Source organism: Mixophyes fleayi, chromosome 6 (assembly GCF_038048845.1).
Source record: "Mixophyes fleayi isolate aMixFle1 chromosome 6, aMixFle1.hap1, whole genome shotgun sequence".
NCBI classification, from domain to species: Eukaryota; Metazoa; Chordata; class Amphibia; order Anura; family Limnodynastidae; genus Mixophyes; species Mixophyes fleayi.
In genome coordinates, this window is record NC_134407.1 from 151535271 (window position 1) to 151555923 (window position 20653).

The 20653-nt window shown below is 37.7% G+C and overlaps 1 protein-coding gene across 2 annotated transcripts in view; it reads left to right on the top strand.

The window, feature by feature from the left end:
• The window catches only part of LOC142160429 (chloride channel CLIC-like protein 1), a 284558-nt gene that overhangs the window by 183824 nt on the left and 80081 nt on the right, over positions 1-20653 (top strand). The window contains exons 3-4 of one of the 2 annotated variants that reach the window (XM_075215317.1): positions 2289-2441; positions 14305-14384. In XM_075215317.1, coding sequence (XP_075071418.1) covers positions 2289-2441; positions 14305-14307 — 156 coding nt within the window. In that variant the 3' untranslated portion in view covers positions 14308-14384. Of the gene's footprint in view, positions 1-2288; positions 2442-14304; positions 14385-20653 lie in introns of those variants that run through there. The other variant, XM_075215316.1, reaches the window with a different exon arrangement.

Genomic DNA, 20653 nt, shown 5'->3' on the forward strand with positions numbered 1-20653 from the left:
CTTGGAGGATTCTCTTAACACGAATCAAAGACCTGGAATGTCCTCCAGTGACTTTTTTCACCATATGGCAATAGCAGCAGGGACCTGAAATAATGACAAGAAGACTATAGAGTCAGAAAGCAACATGAACACTCCTGGACTTCTGACGTGTGTCTGGATTCTCATTGTACCTATGGGCTAGTATTATGCTCTCTCTATTACTCTGAGCTGGTCTCCCCATGCTTCTTTGGCAAAGTCTACCCTGGCTAAGATAGACTCCGCGCTGGGATTTGCTAATAATCTTGCAGCAAGCTCTAACAATATTTAAGTGCTGTCTGATAGATTGACAGCCTTGGTGACCAGACTTGTAGCCTTGTTCATAAGTGTTTTGGCTCTATCTGTCAATATAGTAGCCTGCTCTATGAAACTGATGTCTATAGAGTGTGATGTCCTTCTCGTGTCTTTATATCTCTATGAGTAGCAAAGTCATTTTGCCCTCCTGTCTCTTAGACTCCCATATAGAGAGAAATCATTCTGAAAATATAGTCGTCTTCCCCAGTAGTTAAGCGCTGTCCAGAGTCTCTGCTCCTTTGACCAGCTCCAGGTTTCCTATACAAGCAGCAGTCTCCCCTATGCAGTCTTCTAGATGGATGTGACTGCTCAGGGTATGGCTGCAAACATACTGTGGACTCTCCTTCCTCTTCATCTGACAGTCTCCCGCTTATTTCTTTTCTTCCTGCTCTGTTGTCACTTCCTGGCTCCTTAACAGCTGCAGGGAATTATAGCTTCTAGCACCAGAGACACACACGCACTAACCCTTTTGCTCAACTTGGATGGAGTGTCCTTAACACATGACACTAAAACTCATGTTTTTTATGACCTTGTGAATTATACAAATGCAAATTATGGAGGGAACTAGGCTCTGTTACTTTAGTGTTAGGGTCACAAGAAAAGTGCGGGCAACTTTGCTATAAATTACTTTTCCATTCTGACAGTAAAGTATAAAGTAAAAGCAAGAAAGGTGTTCATGTGTGCATCTCCTGAAGTGCCCAAGAAAGGAGATATGATGATATGATGAGTTTAGGGAAGAAATGAAGTGCAAGCTATATTGTGAGGTTGTATGTTAGGAGATGGAGAGTGGAAAAATTAAACTGTAGCAAAAACTGATAATTATCTAGCTGTGGGAGGTGGAGAAGGCAAGGTCCATTGTACTGTTTGGTCACCACAGTTGATAATGGTGATGAATTCTCGTGGGAGAGGCCCCAAAAGAGGAAGTGAGAAGGAGAAGTTTAGAGACCGCATCATCCATTGGATTATCCATAAAGATGTACAGTAGAAAAAGAATATTTATTAAGAAAGTATAGACGTGCAGTAGCCCATAGCAACCTATATTTTGTATGCAGTGTCTCACTTGATTGAAATGGTTTATTTGGTGCATGGTTGCTATGGGTTACTGCATGATAACGCTTCATTTGTTTATAACCCCCAAAGTCTTAAAGAATGTATGTCAGAAGTAAGAATTTGGGGTAGCTATGCAAATAAGTGTAATGTTTGGACAGGTAGTCTGCAAATTATAAATCATCGTCATCTATTTATTTTTTTATTTATATAGTGCCACTAATTCTGCAGCGCTGAACAGAGAACTCATTCACATTCGTCCTTGCCCCATTGGAGTTTACAATCTAAATTCCCTAACATACACACACACAGACCGAGAGAGACTTAGCACAATTTAATAGCAGCCAATTAACTTACCATTATGTTTTTGGAGTGTGGGAGGAAACTGGAGCACCCGGAGGAAGCCCACGCAAACATGGGGAGAACATACAAAGTCCACACACATAAGGCCATGGTCAGGAATCGAACTCATGACCCCAGTGCTGTGAGGCAGAAGTACTAACCACTTAGCCACCGTACAGAAATTCAGACAGATGGGAACTAGTGTACCATGAAACTGACAGTCCACTGGGAAAATTATCCCATACTTCTAATAAATTATTGAACTATAAGCTTTAATATTTGCTGTGTGATACTAACTCCTATGTTTAAAGTTTTTCCATTTCAAGCTTGCCCTATGAATATTTGTTTCACCAGTATCCACAACAGTAAAACACTTTCATGTGATGTAATGTTACCTATATTTAAGGTATAATCACAATGGTTGTGTAATCTGGCTACAATGTGACCTGGATGTTACCAACCTATATGAAAGGTTGCACTATCCAGCATTTGTTATATAAAGGAATTGGGTATCATTTACAACCCGCAGGGATAAAATGACATATCCCTATGTCTCTCTCTCTCTTTAGGGTTATGCTAGGAGTTGTTACCAAGCAGACCTATCATTCTGGGAAATGCTGAAGGTATGGTTCTCCTGGAATTTTTCCTGGGACAGTGGCTCCTGTGAGAGTTATTACAAGGCACTAATGGTCGATCCTTTCTGGGAAGTAACCCCACTTATGGTAAGTACAGTGTATGTGATGATTGAGATCAATGGTCACAAATCTATGTATCTTATGAGATGTCAGTTCACATCTTTAATGTTTAGGAGTTTATGAGAAATGTCCCTTGTATTATATCCCTGCCTGTACTGTTGCTCCGTGTTTGTTCTTCTGGTTGTATAATACTGAAATACAGATAGTATACAGTTTGGCAAATGCTGCTAAATAAATATCTAAATTATCTAATAGCTAAAAAAAAAATAGAAAAAATAAATAAATCAAAATATATTATTTTACACTACAACAGATAACAATACAAACAGGTAAAATTAATGTGCAGGCATTACTATCAGAAAAATGCAGATAGCAAGCATATCAAGTAGATGTTATATAAATCCCGGGATAGATGCTAGCTGACAACCCTTACCCATTCAAGCAATAGCTCCTGCCTCACATAGCCAGTATTAACTGACGCGATTTGACCCAAACAAGGGGGTCTTTTTCAAGGTCCTAATAGGAAGTTAATAACAAAAAAACATTCAGTACTGTGATATGCTGTGCACTACAGTAATCTCTGCTTCATCTTTACGTGACACTTCTTTAAAAATAAGTAAAAGTCAGAATGTATGAGTTACTGCAACAAATGGAAATTTTCCATATAGCAAAATTTGAGCACATATACATCATATTCCGCAAATGCATAGGATGCATATGTGTCTTACGTCACAGTTACTTGTTGTCTACATACTTCAGGGGTAAACAGTCATTGTGTAGAGCGTGAGACTGATTATCTGGCAGAGTGTGGTGCTGTAGAAGCCGCATTGCGTCTATTGCTGGGGACAGGCGTTACTGCTGCTCCCTTGATAGAGTGCTATGCTCAATTTATATGAGCTGCCTTGCCTCCTCAGACCTACCATAGTATAAGAGATCCAACCATATTAGCCTATAAGAGCATCACACTGGCTCAGACTACGCACCCCTATTCTGCCCAGTGCCCTCTAGTGGTGAGGTTGATGGGAGCAGCAAACACAATAAATTTGCATCGTCATAATGAGTATGCTGCTGAATAATCAATCACAAATAAGGAGCTAGATGATCAGTATAGTATGAACGTAGTGTTGCTGTTACTTACACTGTCAAACATCACAATGGGCTACCTGCAATTCAGATCAAATAGCTAAACTGCAATTATCATTAAGACTTATATCTGTATACAACTTACCAGGTAAGGGCCTACTGTATTCTGCAAGAATAATGTCCATTTTTGGTTACAAGGGTCTATTACAAGTTGAGTAAATGTATCATGCATCCATGTTGCAGTTTGCTGCATGGATGCACTTGGGTCTGTTAACCTGTAAATTGCTGCTGTGAAATTATTGTCATATAATTGCTGCTGTACAGATTTCTAATTTTGTGATTTATGATCATTCATAAATTTTAACCATGCACTTTGAAAATGTGAGTGTGTGTATATGAATATATTCACTCAGTGGCTTCTTTGTTAGGTATACCTGTATAAATGCTAGTTAATGCTAATATCTAATTAGCTAATCATGTGGCAGCAACTCAATGCATAAAAGCATGCAGACATGGTCAAGAGGTTCAGTTGTTGTTCAGACCAAACACCAGAATGGGTAAGAAATGGGATCTAAGTGATTTTGACCGTGGAATGATTGTTGATGCCAGACAGGATGGTTTGAGTATCTCAGGAACAGCTGATCTCTAGGTTTTTCACAAACAACAGTCTCTACAGTTTTAGAGAATGGTGCTCAAAACAATAAAAAAATATCTAGTGAGTGAAAGTTATGTGGGCTAAAATGTCTAGTTAATGAGAGAGGTTACAGTAGTATGCAGAAGAACATCTCTGAACACATTGTACATTAAACCTTGAAGTGGATGAGCTACCCAGCAGAAGCACACACTGAGTTCTACTTCTGTCATCAAAAACAAGGAAATTGAGGCTACAGTGAGTGCGGCTCACCAAAACTGGATAATTGAAGTTTGATAAAAGTGGCCTGGCCTTGCCTGACAAATCTCTATTTCTGCTGCGACCTGCAGTTAGTAGGGTCAGAATTTGGCATAAACAGCATGAATCCATGGATTCTTCCTGCCTTGTGTCAATGGTGCAGGCTGGTGATAATGGTGTGGGGAATGTTATTTTGTCACACATTAGGCCCATTAATACCAAATGAGTATTGCCACAGCCTACCATAGTAGTTTTGCTGACTATGTGCGTCTGGTTATGTACACAGTCTACCCATCTTCTAATGGCTACTTCCGGCAGGATAAGGACTCATGTCAGAAAACACACATTATCGCAAGCTTGTTCCATGATAATAAATCCATTGCACTTCAATAGCCTCCACAGTCACCAGATCTCAATGCAATAAAACACATTTAGGATGTGGTAGAACAAATCTGCTGCAACTGCATGATGCTATCATGTCAGCATGGACCAGAATATTATGACCATCATCATCTTCTGTATACGATCTGTCATAGAAAATACATATTACAGAAAGTGATAAAACAATTGTTTCAGTATGATACGTGAGAAAGCAATTCCATTAGAAGACAAAGCAGAATGTAAAGGAACATTTCAGTGAGGACAAGGAGGTGAGAACAGGAGATGAGAGAAAGAGAGGGCCCTGCTTGTGAGCGCTAGCCTCTCAGAGAAATACCGTTCAGTTTGTAAGTAGCACTCACCTGAGCCTGTATGACGTATGTGTGTGTCAAAGGGTTACTCACAACACAGCCACTTGGTTTGTGTAAAAATGATTAAAGCCCCTCTTTTATATCATACCTTCACTATTAGTTCAAAACTGCTTCCACAAAAATTTGATTTCAAAGCCAGCACTTTGCAGGAGTCTTTGTTGTCCCTTAACTCAAAATATCATCACAGCAATTCAATTTAATTTAACCAGAGTTTTTGTTACCAAACAATTCCCCTGTATTTCAGTAGCATTTTAATAAATGAATATGGTTAACAAGAATGTGTTAAGAACACACAGTCAGCACATTAAAAGGAATTAAATATGGAGACATATCCACAATTCTTACATTTACAAAAATAGGATAACAAAATGACATACAGCAATATTAAATAAACAAGTTTCTTTAAAAGCAATAAGAAGAAATTCAGAAATAGAATAAAAGAAAAGCAATTTTCCTATGTTTTATGGAAGGATAATAGAAATATGGACCATTTCTCCAACTCAGTTGGTTTCCATTAATATGACAGTTTTTCAGGATAATTTAAACATATTTTCCCCCCATCTGACCCCCTCCTTGTGACCTCATTGGAAGATATCTGTGTCTATGCTAATAGATAATTACAACTCTCTTATGACAGGTATTCAAAGCATCTTTCTATTCTGGAACAGCCAGAAATGCATGTACAGGTCTTTTCCTCTCGAACATCATAGAATCACAATTCTAAATTCAACACACACACACACACACACACACACGAAAAGGGGTCAAAGCTACTTAGCAAATGTATTAAGTGGTCTTGTAACTTAAAGGTCTCTAATAAGGGTTGCGATCAATGCAATTATGAAAAATAGAAAAAATGCAATTACACAATATTAATGCAAAGGATTAACTGAACAAAGACATTTAATACTGACAGACAATGCTAATTATATTTTACAGCAACAAACAGTGATTGCAATGATGAAATTGCATTTTCAGCAGTGACTGTGTTTACTAAACTGTCAGTTATTATAGCTGTCTAGAATGTGGATGTGAAGTAGTACCATGTTAAGCGCCATACTCCTTTCCTAAGTCACTGGGTTGGACGTGGGTTTTAGTGTGGGCAACGCTGTCAATCAAATCTGCGGGCACACTCCCTGATCTAACTAGAAGACGTGGATGAAATGGGAATTCCAAGCATGAAATTTTTCCGAGTTTTAACAAGATGAGGTAGCATCATATAGGGATAGATCTATCAAACCTATAATAGAAGAGTGGAAGTGTTGCCAATAGCAATATTCTTACTATCATTTTCCAGAATGTATTAGATAAATTATAGCTGGTATCCGATTGGTTGCTATGGGCAACACCTCCGCTTTTCCTTTTTCGAAGGATTGATAAATCATCCCCATTATGTTAACAACTATGTTGACTGCGATGATGAAGAAGAATAATAAATCTCTCTGCAATTGTCACGATCTGCCCTCAGCTTATTCATTACATGCTGCTTTGCATGGCAGCTCCTGCCCTTTGTGTCCTATTATTGTATTGTATTGCAGCAGTACCTCTGATTACCAGAGGTGCTGCTATTATGCCTTTCTTGTTTGCCTTAGGGGTTAACTTGTTCACCAATTATCCCATGCACCTGGGTGTGGTTTTCCCTTTATATACCTGTCACTCCCAGCACACAGGGCTGGTTATTGTTGTCCCATCCTGTGATGTCCTTTCCTGTTGTCCAATCCTGATGTAATTTCTTGTGGTCCTTACCTGATTGTTTCTGGACATTCATGCTACTTTCTGCATCAGCTGGAACCTGGTATTTTTCACTGCTCCTTATTACCTGTTATTAATACCTACCCTCTGCTACCCTGCATTACCGTTTACCTGGTTGTTTCTGGACATTCATGCTACTTTCTGCATCAGCTGGAACCTGGTATTTATCACTGCTCCTTATTACCTGTTGTTAATACCTCTCTGCAAATAAACACAGAGTGTTTTCACCAAATTCGTGACTCCTAGCTGTACTTCTGTTTGAGATCTGTGACAGCAATGAAGACAATGAAGAATACAGCTTTCAATCTGAAGGCAAAGGTAATTTATAATGGGATTGTAACTCCAATAATACTTATGACGATGAAAACAATGATGTGGCTAGTTGCCTAGCCTATGTAATGTTTGTTAGAAACATAATGATAATGGTGGTAACCCTATGAATATGCACAGATAAGTACAATAGATGAAGGGAGGAGTATTCCTGGCATTGTAGGGCAGTTTAAGCCCAAACTTCTAGTTTAGGCAGCCTGCAGTACTGGTTGTTAGTCCAATGTATTGTGCGGTGTAGTATGTAACAGGTTACTCAAAATTGTTGTGGATTCTGACTTGTTCTGGAAACCTATATCAAAGTCATGGGTGTTTCTCCAGTGACGTGACTCCCTTCTATATGCTGCCATGAAGTTGTAGTACAAAGGCCCTTTAACCAATTGTAATGGAAAGAGAGAGTCTGCAAACAACAGGTAAAAATCTGGACTCCCTCTGGACCTGGACTCCATCTGCCTGGACCTGGACCTCTGGCAGCTTGTATTGAATCTGTGGCAGATAACACTCTGGCAATGGTATACCCCCCTCTGGAATGAACACCATCACTGATCTTACATAGCTCTAGTATATAATTGTTACTTATGTTTCAGATGTTTTAGATCTAGTGCACTAATGTTCTATATTTAATAAGTAAAGCTATGTGATCTCTGGCACTGTTCTGCAGAATCGTTCCTTGCTGCTCAGACAGAAAGTTATTTCACTTCTCATCTGAGCACTGGATTATGGGGCTTCCTGACGTCTCCTTGAAATGCATGAGGTAAATAATTGTCTTCGGTGGTAGGTGCTGGGGGGACACCTCCAAACCCTTATTCCGACTTTGAAGGTGTTGTTTGAAGAGGATACAAATATGTTGCACATTTTCCCTCCTGCATCAGACTGAATTCACAGTGTGGCCGGACTAATCACTCCACAGTAGCTGCTTCTGCATGACTTGCCGTCTAAGTGGTCACTTATATTACTTACCAGTTTTTATGAGATAGCATCTTACACAATATCTTACACAATTTGAGTAAGCAGCACATTTTTCCTCAAGTGAACTTGTTTTTTTCAATAGTAAAGTGAAGCCCAATTAGGACTGAGATAATGTAAATGCAAATGTTGGGCACTCCACATTCTCTCATGGGTTAATAATATTTTAGCTCAACCCAGCTCCTTCCTATAGACTGTTCATCTCTCTTATTCTATAGATCCCCTGCTACTTCCTGCATCTCTCTCTTCCATCTCTTCCCATCTCTCTTGGGTGTTTGAAATTGTCTGGTTTGCTAGTCAATTTTATTACCTACACCTCCATTTTGGCTTACAATTTCTTCATGTATTTCCCCCCTTTCTTTGTAGTCAGTTTTTGTTCTCCCTTCTCCTTACATTTCTTTTCTTTTTCTTATTTTCTGCATCTCAATTTTGCTTTCAATTCTTCCTATATTTCTCCCCATCTTTCTTGGTAGTTTTTTCTTTCCTCTCTTTCATTTTTCTTTTTTCTGTTTTCCCTCCTTTCCCCCTAACATTTATCTGATGTCTTCTCCCCTTTTCCTTTGTTCTCGCCTTGCTATTTTTTCCCTTTCTGTGAAGACCCATTCTCCCGCTTCACTTCCATTCAGCGTTGCTTCTGTGATGCCAGCCTGATCCCCAGGTTGAGTCATGGCTGCCCCTATGTCTTCTACAAGCCGCAGATGCTACTCTGCACCCTGCAGAGATAGCTCCACGGCTGCTCTCAGAGGAGCACACCAGTCCAACGTGAACCCTTCCACTCTTCTCAAAAGCCAACGACCTCTAAACTTCTATAAGTAGGAATTTCTATAGACGTGAAGCAGAGTGTGTACTTCAAATACTGACTTCATAGCTGCAATGGTCAGTCCAGTATTAACTGTGATTCCCGGCCCTCAACTCCAGTCTTTATGTTTGAACTGACATTTACTGAAAGGAAATAATAGTGGTCCCATGAGTAGAGTCCGGCAATAACTGATGCAAGAATGAGGTTGGTACACCTTAAGACCCCAAGGGTGCACCTGTTACAGCAAGAGATGCACTGCCTGCTGGCTGCATCTGCAAATATTTAAATATTATAGAAAACTATTTTCTATTAGGAAATCATTATTAGTCTTTAGTGATATATTGCTGACATATGTACCTTTAAGCTTTCCATACATGCTCTATATGTCATGAATCAGGGTCTTAGCCCTGTTTACGCCAATCGGCAGTATCATATCATTGTGCATCTCCCTCCTGTCAGAACGCAGCATTCCAAATCCTGAGACAAAGCGTGACTTCTGTCTGCTGCACTGGAGGATTGCATCTTGGGCGAGACATTTTGCTACATCTTGCGTATTCTGAGCACTTGACATTTCTCACACTTTTCTGGTTCCAACTTACCACTGTTGTCGTCTATCTGCTGCTGTAAGGCTCCAGCCATTAACTCTTTGTGTGGATTCAGCTTCCTTTTGTTACTTCAGTGTTACCATCTGCTGCTGTAGAGACTCCAGTCGGTAACTATTCGTGTGGATTAATGGACAATGAAACAGATAAATTCCAACTTATACTATTAGCAGTATTATTACCAGCATTAATGATTTAGGCTAATATAAAAGTCTAGTTCAAGTTTGAAATACACCAGCTTAATTATTCATAACATCAAGATAAACATTACTGCTGTGAAAAACGTGTGTTACTTCAGTGATGGGCAGTATAAGAATTGCATAAACTTTCTCAACTTATGTTGCAATGATCAAGACTTTGCTTTGAAAGCATCATGGGCATTTTTTGCAACCAGTCACGGTAAATCTCCTTGTGATGGCATTGGTGGAATAATTAAGCATCTGGTTGCCAGAGAGAGCCTACAGAGAATAACAGGTGATGTGATCGACTCAGCAGAAAAAGTCTTAAATATCTGCAAGTCAAGAGTTGCAAATATAATGTTCAGGCTAATATCAAAAGAAAACATTTCAGAAACATGCAAGCAGCTACAAGACCGCTTTTCCAAGGCAAAAACAGTACCTGGTACAAGAGGATTACATCACTTCACCCCGTGTCTAACAATTCAATAGGAACAGAGTGACTCAGTTCAGATAAAAAATTAATTTCCTTTTTCCATTTCTCAGATCAGAAGAATCGATCAGTCAATATGTCTCAAATCAGTACAAATTCATACATAGCATGTGTTTATGATAGTCATTGTTTTTTTGGATTGGTACTATCAAAAGATAAGGAGGAATGTGATGTTGAACTTATGTTCATGCATCCCTATGGCCCTGTTTGATCATAACACTGGCCTCTACAAAATAAAGAAGACATTTGTTACATTCCTGTATGCAATATAATTTCCTCTGTCAGCCCTCCTATCACGAAGGGTACTGGAAGACTGTATTACTTCCCTGAAAAGGAAGTTGATTATGTACAACGGCAGTACAGTCTAAACTTTAGTTAGACATCAGGTATCTCCAATAAACAATTATGAATAATTAAGCTGATGTATTTCAAGCTTAAACTAGTTTGAAATAGGCCTTTTATATTAGCCTAAATCATTAATGGTAGTAATAATACTGCAAATGGTACAAGTTGTAATTTATCGGTTTCATTGTCCATTAAGAATAATTTTTGTAATGGAAATTGAATGTTTAGGATCATTCATGAATACATTTATCAACATTATAATATTTGTTGGCTTGTGAAATAATAATTTCTTTAAAGCTTCTTAATTTAGTATGAATTATGCCAGATTATGTATACTAAGATATCTGCTTATTAGGCTGTTCTGTTTCAGACATTTTTGGAAAACATAGAAATTTATTTGAAAAAGTTATTTTACAACATTAGAATTAAACAAAAAATAACCACACAAACTACATACAAGCAATCAAGAGGGGCAAGTGGGCCTTATAGAGATAATTTTTGTGAGGAATTTAATGGTGGTGTTTAAAATTCCAAAAGGGAAACACTGGTATGTGTGTATATATATTATATATAATGTGTGTATGTATGTGTGTGTATATATATATATATATATATATATATATATATATATATATATATATATATTGTGGAAAAGAGGCATACTTGCCACAGTTCCCCTATAAAGGAACTGTTAAAAACACAGCTAGTCTGCAGGGTTAAAGGTTCCCTAGGATCCTCTTGTAGCGCGCACACACACACAGGTGTTCCACATGGGTGTGATTTGTTTGCTGTGATTTGTTGTAGTGCTTGGGGTGGAGGTTATAAACACTGTCTGTATGTGTGGGTGGGACCACCGATGTCGGTAAGAGGCCGGTTTGCAGACAGGTAAGTAATGTCTAGCCAGATGTAGGTGGTGGGGATTTTTGTGCACTGTTTCTGATATGATTGCTGAACCAGCGTTGGAACTGTTTTGCCATCCTGACATCTGCCAATAAACAGTTAAATGGTTCAGCATGCCTGTGTTGGATTCCCGTGAATGCTGTACTTTCTCACTATATATATATATATATATATATATATATATATATATATATATATATACACACATATATATATATACACACACCTACCTGGGCAGTTGGGAAGCTAAATATATATACCAACCTAATCCGTTGTCAGACAAAATTAAGTTGTATAAACGCTACATAGACGATATATTGCTTGTCTGGAATGGCACCCGTGAGGAACTCGATGATTGTCTAGAGTATATTGGTAAGAACGAGTATAATCTTAAGTTCACTGCAAATATAAATAATGTACAGGTCGAATACTTGGATCTTATTTTAACATCGAATGAGACCCAAGTAATTACTAAAAATTACATTAAACATGTGGACACAAACAGCTATTTACACTATAAAAGCTGTCACCAGAGAAAGTGGAAGGAGAATATCCCCTTTTCACAGTTTAATAGAATAAAAAGAAATTGTAGTCAGGATATCGACTTTGAGAAACAACTTAATGTTTATCTGGATCGTTTTAAAGAAAGGGGATATCCGCATCAATTACTTGAGGAGGCCACTAGGAAAATTAGAAATAGGGACCGAACAGAAACGTTGAAGTATACAGTAAGACAAGACAAAAGTGTAATGATACCTTTTATTACAGAATTTAACAGCAGAGAAAACTTGGTTAGGTCAACATTAAATAAACACTGGGGTATCCTACAAAGGGATCCAATATTATCTAAGATACTCCCAGAGAAACCAATGCTAATTTTCCAAAAAAATTGGAGTCTGAAGGATCTAGTAGCTCCAAGTCTACTTGCGAATAATACTACGGTCCAGAGACTCTCCAGCTTTATACCAGATAATATGGGTTCGGTGAGGTGTACTCATTGTAATATTTGCCAGTATATGAACCCAGCAATAACCTACTTTTATAATTATGACAACAGTAGGAAATTTAATGTTAAACATCGAATGGATTGTTTAACAACTTCAGTTATTTACATGTTGGAATGCTCCTGTAAATTAAAATATGTAGGCAAAACCAAACGCCCTTTGGAATTGCGTATTCAGGAACATATCCGTAATATTAAAAATAGAGTACAAAGTCATTCTGTCTCCAGACATTTTGCACTAAAACATAATGCTGATCCAAAACATCTTAAATTCATGTATTTGGAAAAGTTTTATTAAATTCAAGAGGAGGAGACTTACAGCGAAGACTTTCTCAACGTGAAATGTTCTGGATTTTCCAATTAGGCACCCTGACCCCTACTGGCTTAAATGAAAATTATGAGATAGCCCCTTTTTTATGGTTTTAATATTACATTTTTTATAATGTTTATCTTTATGTTATACCCTCATTGTTATATATGGATTAATGGCTATTATTGCCTAATTTCTGCTATATATTAGGACACCATTATTTATAGAATCTTTATGCATTAGCAGTTCAAGTATGTTCAAACAGTAATTCTTGTATGGATATGTGGATATAGTTTTTTCACTTGTCCACTATTGAGCTTTTTTGTTACTATGTCTTTTTATATATGTTCTATACGAGAATGGGTGTTATGTATTGGGTTGATATTTGTCAACATTGTTATCGTTCAGTTTTGTAATTAACATTTAATGTGTTCTTCTACTAAAACAATATTAGTTCCATCTATTAGTTATAGATCTACTTCCTGCACTTTTGCACTTTTTCTAACACACAGTATTTTACCACTAGTTGTGGGGATTTAGTTTGTCTTTGCTTACACAGAAGTCAAGGTACTCCGTACATATTTTAATATATAATATGGCTGTACATGTAAGTACAGAAGGTTATATATATATTTTTTAAGTATGTGTTAAATCACTTTTAGCTGTATGGTTATATACTGTTGAATCTCCGATACTCACTGTCATTATGTAGAGGACATCTGAACAATTTTATTTATGTTTATCTTTTATATACTGTTTCCGATACTGTTCCTTTTGTTACCGCTATTAAAGTTATTCTGATGCATGCGCCGAGAGTGGCGGTCTCTGCGCATGCGGCGCTGCCGCTTCATATAAAGCCGGGATCATATGTTATATACATCTATTATTACTCTGCTCCTGAGGAAGTCTCGGTTTATCAAGACGAAGCGCGTCGAGCTACTATCCTTATCAGCGCTTGTTGCAGTACCTGATGTGAGTGCATTGTTTGCCTTTTTTAAATAAATTAATATTGTAATATACACAATACCTTTCCTTGTCATTACCGCCATTGATCGAGGTTGGGACGGAAGTGTTACATGTCTGGTCTGAAAAGAGTCTTCTACCTCTGAGACATACTGTTGTCCTAAGAATATCTGGTACGCAGAATATATGTTTTTTATGTAGATGTGCCTACACGGGTGCCCCATCTATATGATTTACTTTTACTATGGGTTCATGATTTGATCCACCATAAGTAAGCCCAGTTATTTAGGGTGGCATATTGATCTGCACGAGGGGTAGTTTATGTCTGATTTTATTACAATACTACTCTATGTTGGCTTTTGTCTGTATTGTGTTTTTATTCGATGGAAATCTGGAGGAGCAGTCTCTGAGGAGGATCCTCCATCTTTGAATCAACTATTAATCATTATTCTACGGTACGCAGCATAATACAATTTTCCATATTATATATCTGATAATACACAATGAGGCGCCCTGCCTGTTTTTTGTTGCAGTAATCATCTTTATCCGGACTAACCATCTGGTCGCAGGCTTTCGTGGCTGCCACTCATATTTGAGCCTAAGTGTTTTTTGGGACAATTTATTTATATATATATATATATATATATATATATATATATATATATATATATATATATATATATGTATATATATAATGTGTGTGTGTATATATATAATATATGTGTATGTATGTGTATATATATATATATATGTGTGGATATATATATATATATGTGTATGTATGTGTATATATATATATATATATATATATATGTGTGTATATATATATATATATATATATATATATATATATATATATATATATATATAACTAATTGCTTTTTGTTTTTAAAAGAAAATTTTAACTAAACATTAAAAACGCATACAGGCAATCAAAATTCCATTATTTGTCTTTCATAGCTTTTTAAAGTATACTTTAAGGTTAATTTTTTTTTAAAAAAGGGACATGTTATATCCTCTGCCTCAGGTTGATAATGCTTATTGAACACACATATTTTGGTCTCAAAGAAATCTTGATTTTTGAAGTAAATGATGTTTTAATGGCTCTCAGTCAGGCAAGATTGATGAAACTTTTTTTCTGGAATTTCCATATTGTGATTGACAAAGGATAAAAATTTCAAAGTGATATGTGAATTAGGCACTGAGATGTGAATTTTTTTATGAGACATATCATGCTAAAAACGGAGTGGCATTTCTGAGCAATTTTACATAACTATGACCCCCTATATATCAGAAACTATGAGGCCTAGAGAAGATAAATTTTACATGGGTTAGTAGATATGTGGTAGTATCAGGTGTACCAAGTTTCATGAAAATCTGAATCGGTGGGTGTCATGGCCTGGGTGAACTGACATGAAATGACCCATGCGCAAGTCTTTATCCGGCCTCCTAATTTCCACTTCACCTCTACTACAGCTGATCCCAACGGATCCCAGAAACCCGATTGCCGTGACACTGTGTGGTTCCTGAAATGACTAGCAATCTTTTTCAAATCCTGCCCAGTCTCTATCAGATAATAATCTGAAGTGGTGGCAAATGCAGCTGCTCTAGGCTACAATATGACTGTGCTAATGTGATCATACCTAGTGGACCAAATGTGATCTGCGGGCCTTGTGAACAGACCAGTAATGGACCTGTTTGGGTTAACTGTACCCCCATCTCCCTGCTTCCTTGGCTAGATCACTTGGTTTTATTACTTGCTTGTTGCTAACCTTGGTTGTCTCTTGTTTATATAGCTTGATTCCTGTTCTGACACTGGGGTTTACATTATTTACAGATTCACCCAGAAATATGGTTAGAGTCTGAGTAATGAAACATTTGTTTATTTACTGAGCCTGAAGTCAGCCTTTGAAGCAAGATACATCTGTTTTTTTCCGGTTGAAGCGGTTGCGTTGGAGGGGAAAAGCAGTGGGAGCTGGAAGCCTACTTCAACGATTTGGCCTCCGTTTCTGGGTCTCCCAATGTTTTGGTGATTCATTTGGGCATTAATGACCTGGCAGTGTGAAGTCTACAGATTTCCTACAGCCATGTCAAGCTTGTGCTCCTGGGTTTTATATACCGTTGACCTACTGTTTGGCTTTTCTGGTTTGACATTATACCCAGGAGATATAGAAAGTGTACCCGAGGAATGAAGATCATGGATGCTGTGCGGAGGAACATTAATTAGCTGGTCGGTAACTTTTTTTGATTAAGGAAGGTGGTTATGTTATCAGACACCACTTGTTGCAGTTCCAGTACGCATACTTTTACAGACCTGATGAGGTACATCGTACAAAAGAGGACCTTGGTTTCTTCATCCAGCAGATCTTCAGGGTTTTGATTAGTTATTTGGAGTTCTAGTGTGTGGCAGACGGCTGCTTGTCGGACGAGCCTTGCTTTGAGGGTAGAAATTCATGGTCGGCAACAAATACGTTGGTGTCTGAGGTTTTGAGAAAAGATAGACCACGGAGCACTGCTCCCTTAATTGAGCTGCTGTATGTGTTGATCTTGCATGTGCAGGGAAATCCGGGGTTTAACTTTTCAATGGGACCGACAGCCAAAGGCGGGTTTTGCAGGTCCCCCCTAAGAGGCACTGGGGGAAAACGCCTGTACCCTCATTTATTTATTTATGGTATTGGGTGTTTTAGCTGAATGACGCTGTTTTTTTGCCACACATTTCTACAGCAATTTAATTAAAGCTTGACCTCCAGTTTTCCAGAATGAAACTTGTTGTCTGTCATTATTTACTTTTTACTTTATGATGTGCAAACACAGTTAATGGAGTATTCGAGGTAAAGACATTAACCGATGTCTTAGCGCATTTAGAGCACTTCGACAACAAAAAAGTGCCTATTGCAGGCTTTTGGCAGCAAGTTTTTTATTTGTTTTGTTCCAGAATGAAGCATTTGGAAACGTCACTCTAGAAATTCTGTTTCCACCTGAGAGAGTGCACATATTATTTCCCCAGTGCAATCTTCCTGGAGCAATATGCAATCTGTGGCACTCAAACTCCTATTTTCCTTAAAAGAATTATGTTTTGTGCAGCCTGTCTGTTTCTTTATAGTATCGTTTTATTACTGTTTGTTCCCAATAGTAAGGCGGTACAATGTTTGATAGTGCTATATAAATAAATGTAAATATCTATAATAATTCCTTTGTATATGTGTAGAGCATACCTATATCATATTTATAGGTACATGCATAGAGAGTACACACATCATATTCCTAGGTTCATGTCTGGAGAGCACATGTATCATATTCCTAGACGAATATAGAGAGCACGTACTATTACAAATATGTTAGAATACAGATATTACATTCCCAGGTACATATATAGATAGTGTACATATCATACTCCATGATTATGTTTTGCATAAATTGGAATCTTGATGCCTTTTGTAAGAATTAAAATTAACTTGATCAAAGTGTAGCCTCAAATCTACAACAGTATTTTCTGTAGTACCTGCATCACTGCCATATAATGATAGCAGCATACATTTATGTATATCGTACGATGGACAATCATTGCTGCCCCTTTTGTCCATTTTTATATCTTGGTGTTTAGTTCAGTGATGGACAACAGATGGCATTGCCACCTTAGTCTTTACTTGCAGACCCAGCTCCTTCCTGCTTTATTGTAAGATTTGTTTTTATAGCTTGCAGCTCTTGTTTAAAATGCATTCTGATATGTTATTATAGAAAAATCAATCTTACTTTGATTAAATGTATTGTTTTAAATTATTACTGAGATTAAGGTTAATTTCTGACCCTTTTGAAGGCTTGAGGGATACTCATGCTGCCCCTAAACTGTATCAGGTTGCTTATCACTAGTTTAATTGATGTCTGAAACATCAAACATAATAATCTTCTCCTACACAAGTCCATCTTTTGCAGGACCTCACACATTAAAGAATACCAGCTCTCCAAATGAATTGTCCCCTTATGCTGACTCTTGCTTGCCTCTGTAACTGAAGCACTGAGCCGGGTTACAAAGATTAATTGTGGCTATGTAGCAGAAGGCAGATGTCACAAAAACAAGTCACAGGACATTCCTCCACTGACCACTTTGACAGGGATATCCATCTTTAGAAATGCAGGAAATGTACTTCTGACACAGGGTGCTCATCACCTCTTGTCAATGCCTGGGATTTATTACACTAGGGTTACGGTGGTAGGAGATATATCAATATCATATGTACTACAAATGAAAACAAGATCTGGCTGATGGATTCGTCTGTGGAATTTGCATGTTAAATAAAAAGTAATAGCGTACCACAAAGTTTAAACTTCATTGACATAAGTTCCACCGGTGCTTAGAAGTATACAGACGTGGACAAATTTGTTGATACCCTTCCACGAAAAAAGAAGAACCCATATTTTTCTCTGAAATAACCTGAAACTGACAGAAGTATTTGCCATGCCACCCATCATTGTTTGTTACATATTTAATTGAAATCAGACTTTGCATTTTAATTTTGAATAATTCAAATAATAAAACAGATAAAAATGGCATGAAAAAAAATGGTGGGTCCCTTAACCTAATATTTTGTTGCACAACCTTTAGCAGCAGTCACTGCAATGAATCAATTTCTGTTGCACTTAATGACACTTCTGCACCGGTCAACAAGTAGTTTGGTCCACTCTTCCTGAGCAAATTGCTTCAGCTGTCTCAGGTTTGATGGGTGCCTTCTTCAGACTGCATGTTTCAGACCTTTCCATAGATGTTCAATTAAATTCCGATCAGGGCTCACAGAAGACCACTTCAGAATTGTCCAGTGTTTTGTACTTATCCATTCTTGGATACATTTAACTGTGTGTTTTGTGTCATTTTGCTTTTGGAGGACCCATGACCTGTAACTGAGACAGATCTTTCTGACACTGGGGAGTATGTTTTGCTCCAGAATGCCTTGAGATTTCATAGTGCACTGCACAGGTTCAAGGCACCATGTGCCAAACGCAGCAAATCAGCCACAAAACATAAACAAGTCTTCTCCATGCTTCATAATAGGTATGGTGTTCTTTTCTTTGAAAGCTCTGTGGACATAGAGCTGATGTGACTTGCCAAAGAGCTCTAGTTATGACTCATCTGTCCAAAGGACATTTTCCCACACGCATTGTGGCTTGCCAGTATGCATTTTAGCAAATTTTTCTGGGTCTTCTTCCATAGATCCTACTGTCACTCAAAAACTGTTGGTTGGTGCAATCAGACACTGACATACCTTGACCTTGGAGTTCAGCTTGTATCTCCTATGAAGTTTTACTTGATTCTTTTTCTACCATTCTCATTATCCTTCTGTTTAATCTGGGGTTGATTTTCCTCTTGCTGCTGCATCAAGGGAAGTTGGCAACAGTCCCATGGACTTTAAACTTCTTAATAATATTTGTAACTGTGGTCTTCCAGCATTTACCTACAACATGCTTGTGTATAATTTTCTTTTTGAGCTCAGACAACTTTCAACCTTTACTTTCTTTGGTCCATGTTCAGTGTGGTGCACACGAAGATCCCACACAGTAGTGACTAGAGTGACTACTTTTATCCATTTGAATTGGCTGAATGACTGATCACTGTAATCCAGTTATTAGTTCTGTTCAAAGGGGTACCAACAAAACTGTCCAGTCCATTTTAGAATATCTTTGGAGAATGATCAATTATTTATCTTTTTTACTGTTTTTTTGCTTTATTCTATGCCAAATGCATGCAGGTAAACATGAGACAATAGCTTTTAATTTAATCACTTTTCAGGAGTAATGAAGCATTGTTTCAGTGAGCTGTAAGGGTACTAAATTTGTCCACACCTGTATGTTGTGTAATGAAGTGCAGTCAGTCTGGGACTGCATGCTTGGACTTGTAATTTCACAACCCGTAGATAGCCACAGGTTGGCCAGGCCTGAAATAGATTATTGCGCATAAGACATAAAGCTTCTCATGCCTCGGTACTTTGTGCTAATTCCCAATGAATTGGAAGCAGTCTCACAGTTATTGGCTCAGGCCACAAAACAGCTACCACCACTTTGTGTAGATGTGAAGTGCACTTAAACTGGACAGACATTTGGCAAATATATTGTAAAGCAGGTTTGATTTATAGAAGTAGGCACAGTTAGATCCTGAGCAAACTTAGGTCTCCCACTTTGTCCTTTCAAATCAAACTCTTTAGATTTGTTAATTGGATTTTTGCAATTAGGGGCTTGTTTATCATAGGGCAAAAATGACTTGGGGCCTGTCAAAACACCCTGTACATAAAGGGGATACCTCTGACGATAGCAGATAAGATTTTCTGAGTAACTGGCACGATAAGCTTTGTATTGAAATCAAAGTACTGCAGCAATCCTTATTCTGTTATCGCCATCTTAGGATAGCCATAACAGAAGAAAATCTTATAAAGCATTTTTCAGTGTTTATTGGTTTTTAAATAAAATCATATTATTAAAATACTTTTAACAATGTATTTTATTATTTAATTTTTCGTCCACCAAGTAGAGCTGAATGCACAAGTCTGGGCTTTTAATTTAACTGCATATTCCCTCAGACCAGTCCGGTGAAACAGTAAGTTAACACAGCTCTAGGCCAGTATTGCCGAGCAATACTCGGTTGCCCTGTTGATATATTATTAACAATATGTGCCACCATAAGAATCAATAGACCTCCTAGACCTCATCCCATGATTTGGCAGGGGAAAGAAATGCTTCTTCATGATAAAGATTAGAACGTTCAAATTCACCATTTCCGGAGTCTTTAATTGAAATTAAAGACTCCCTTTATAGCCCTATGGACAGCCCCTAAAGCAGTTCTGTGTGGACACCTGATAAGTATGGCCTCTAATAAGAAAAAAGAAAAACTTGCAA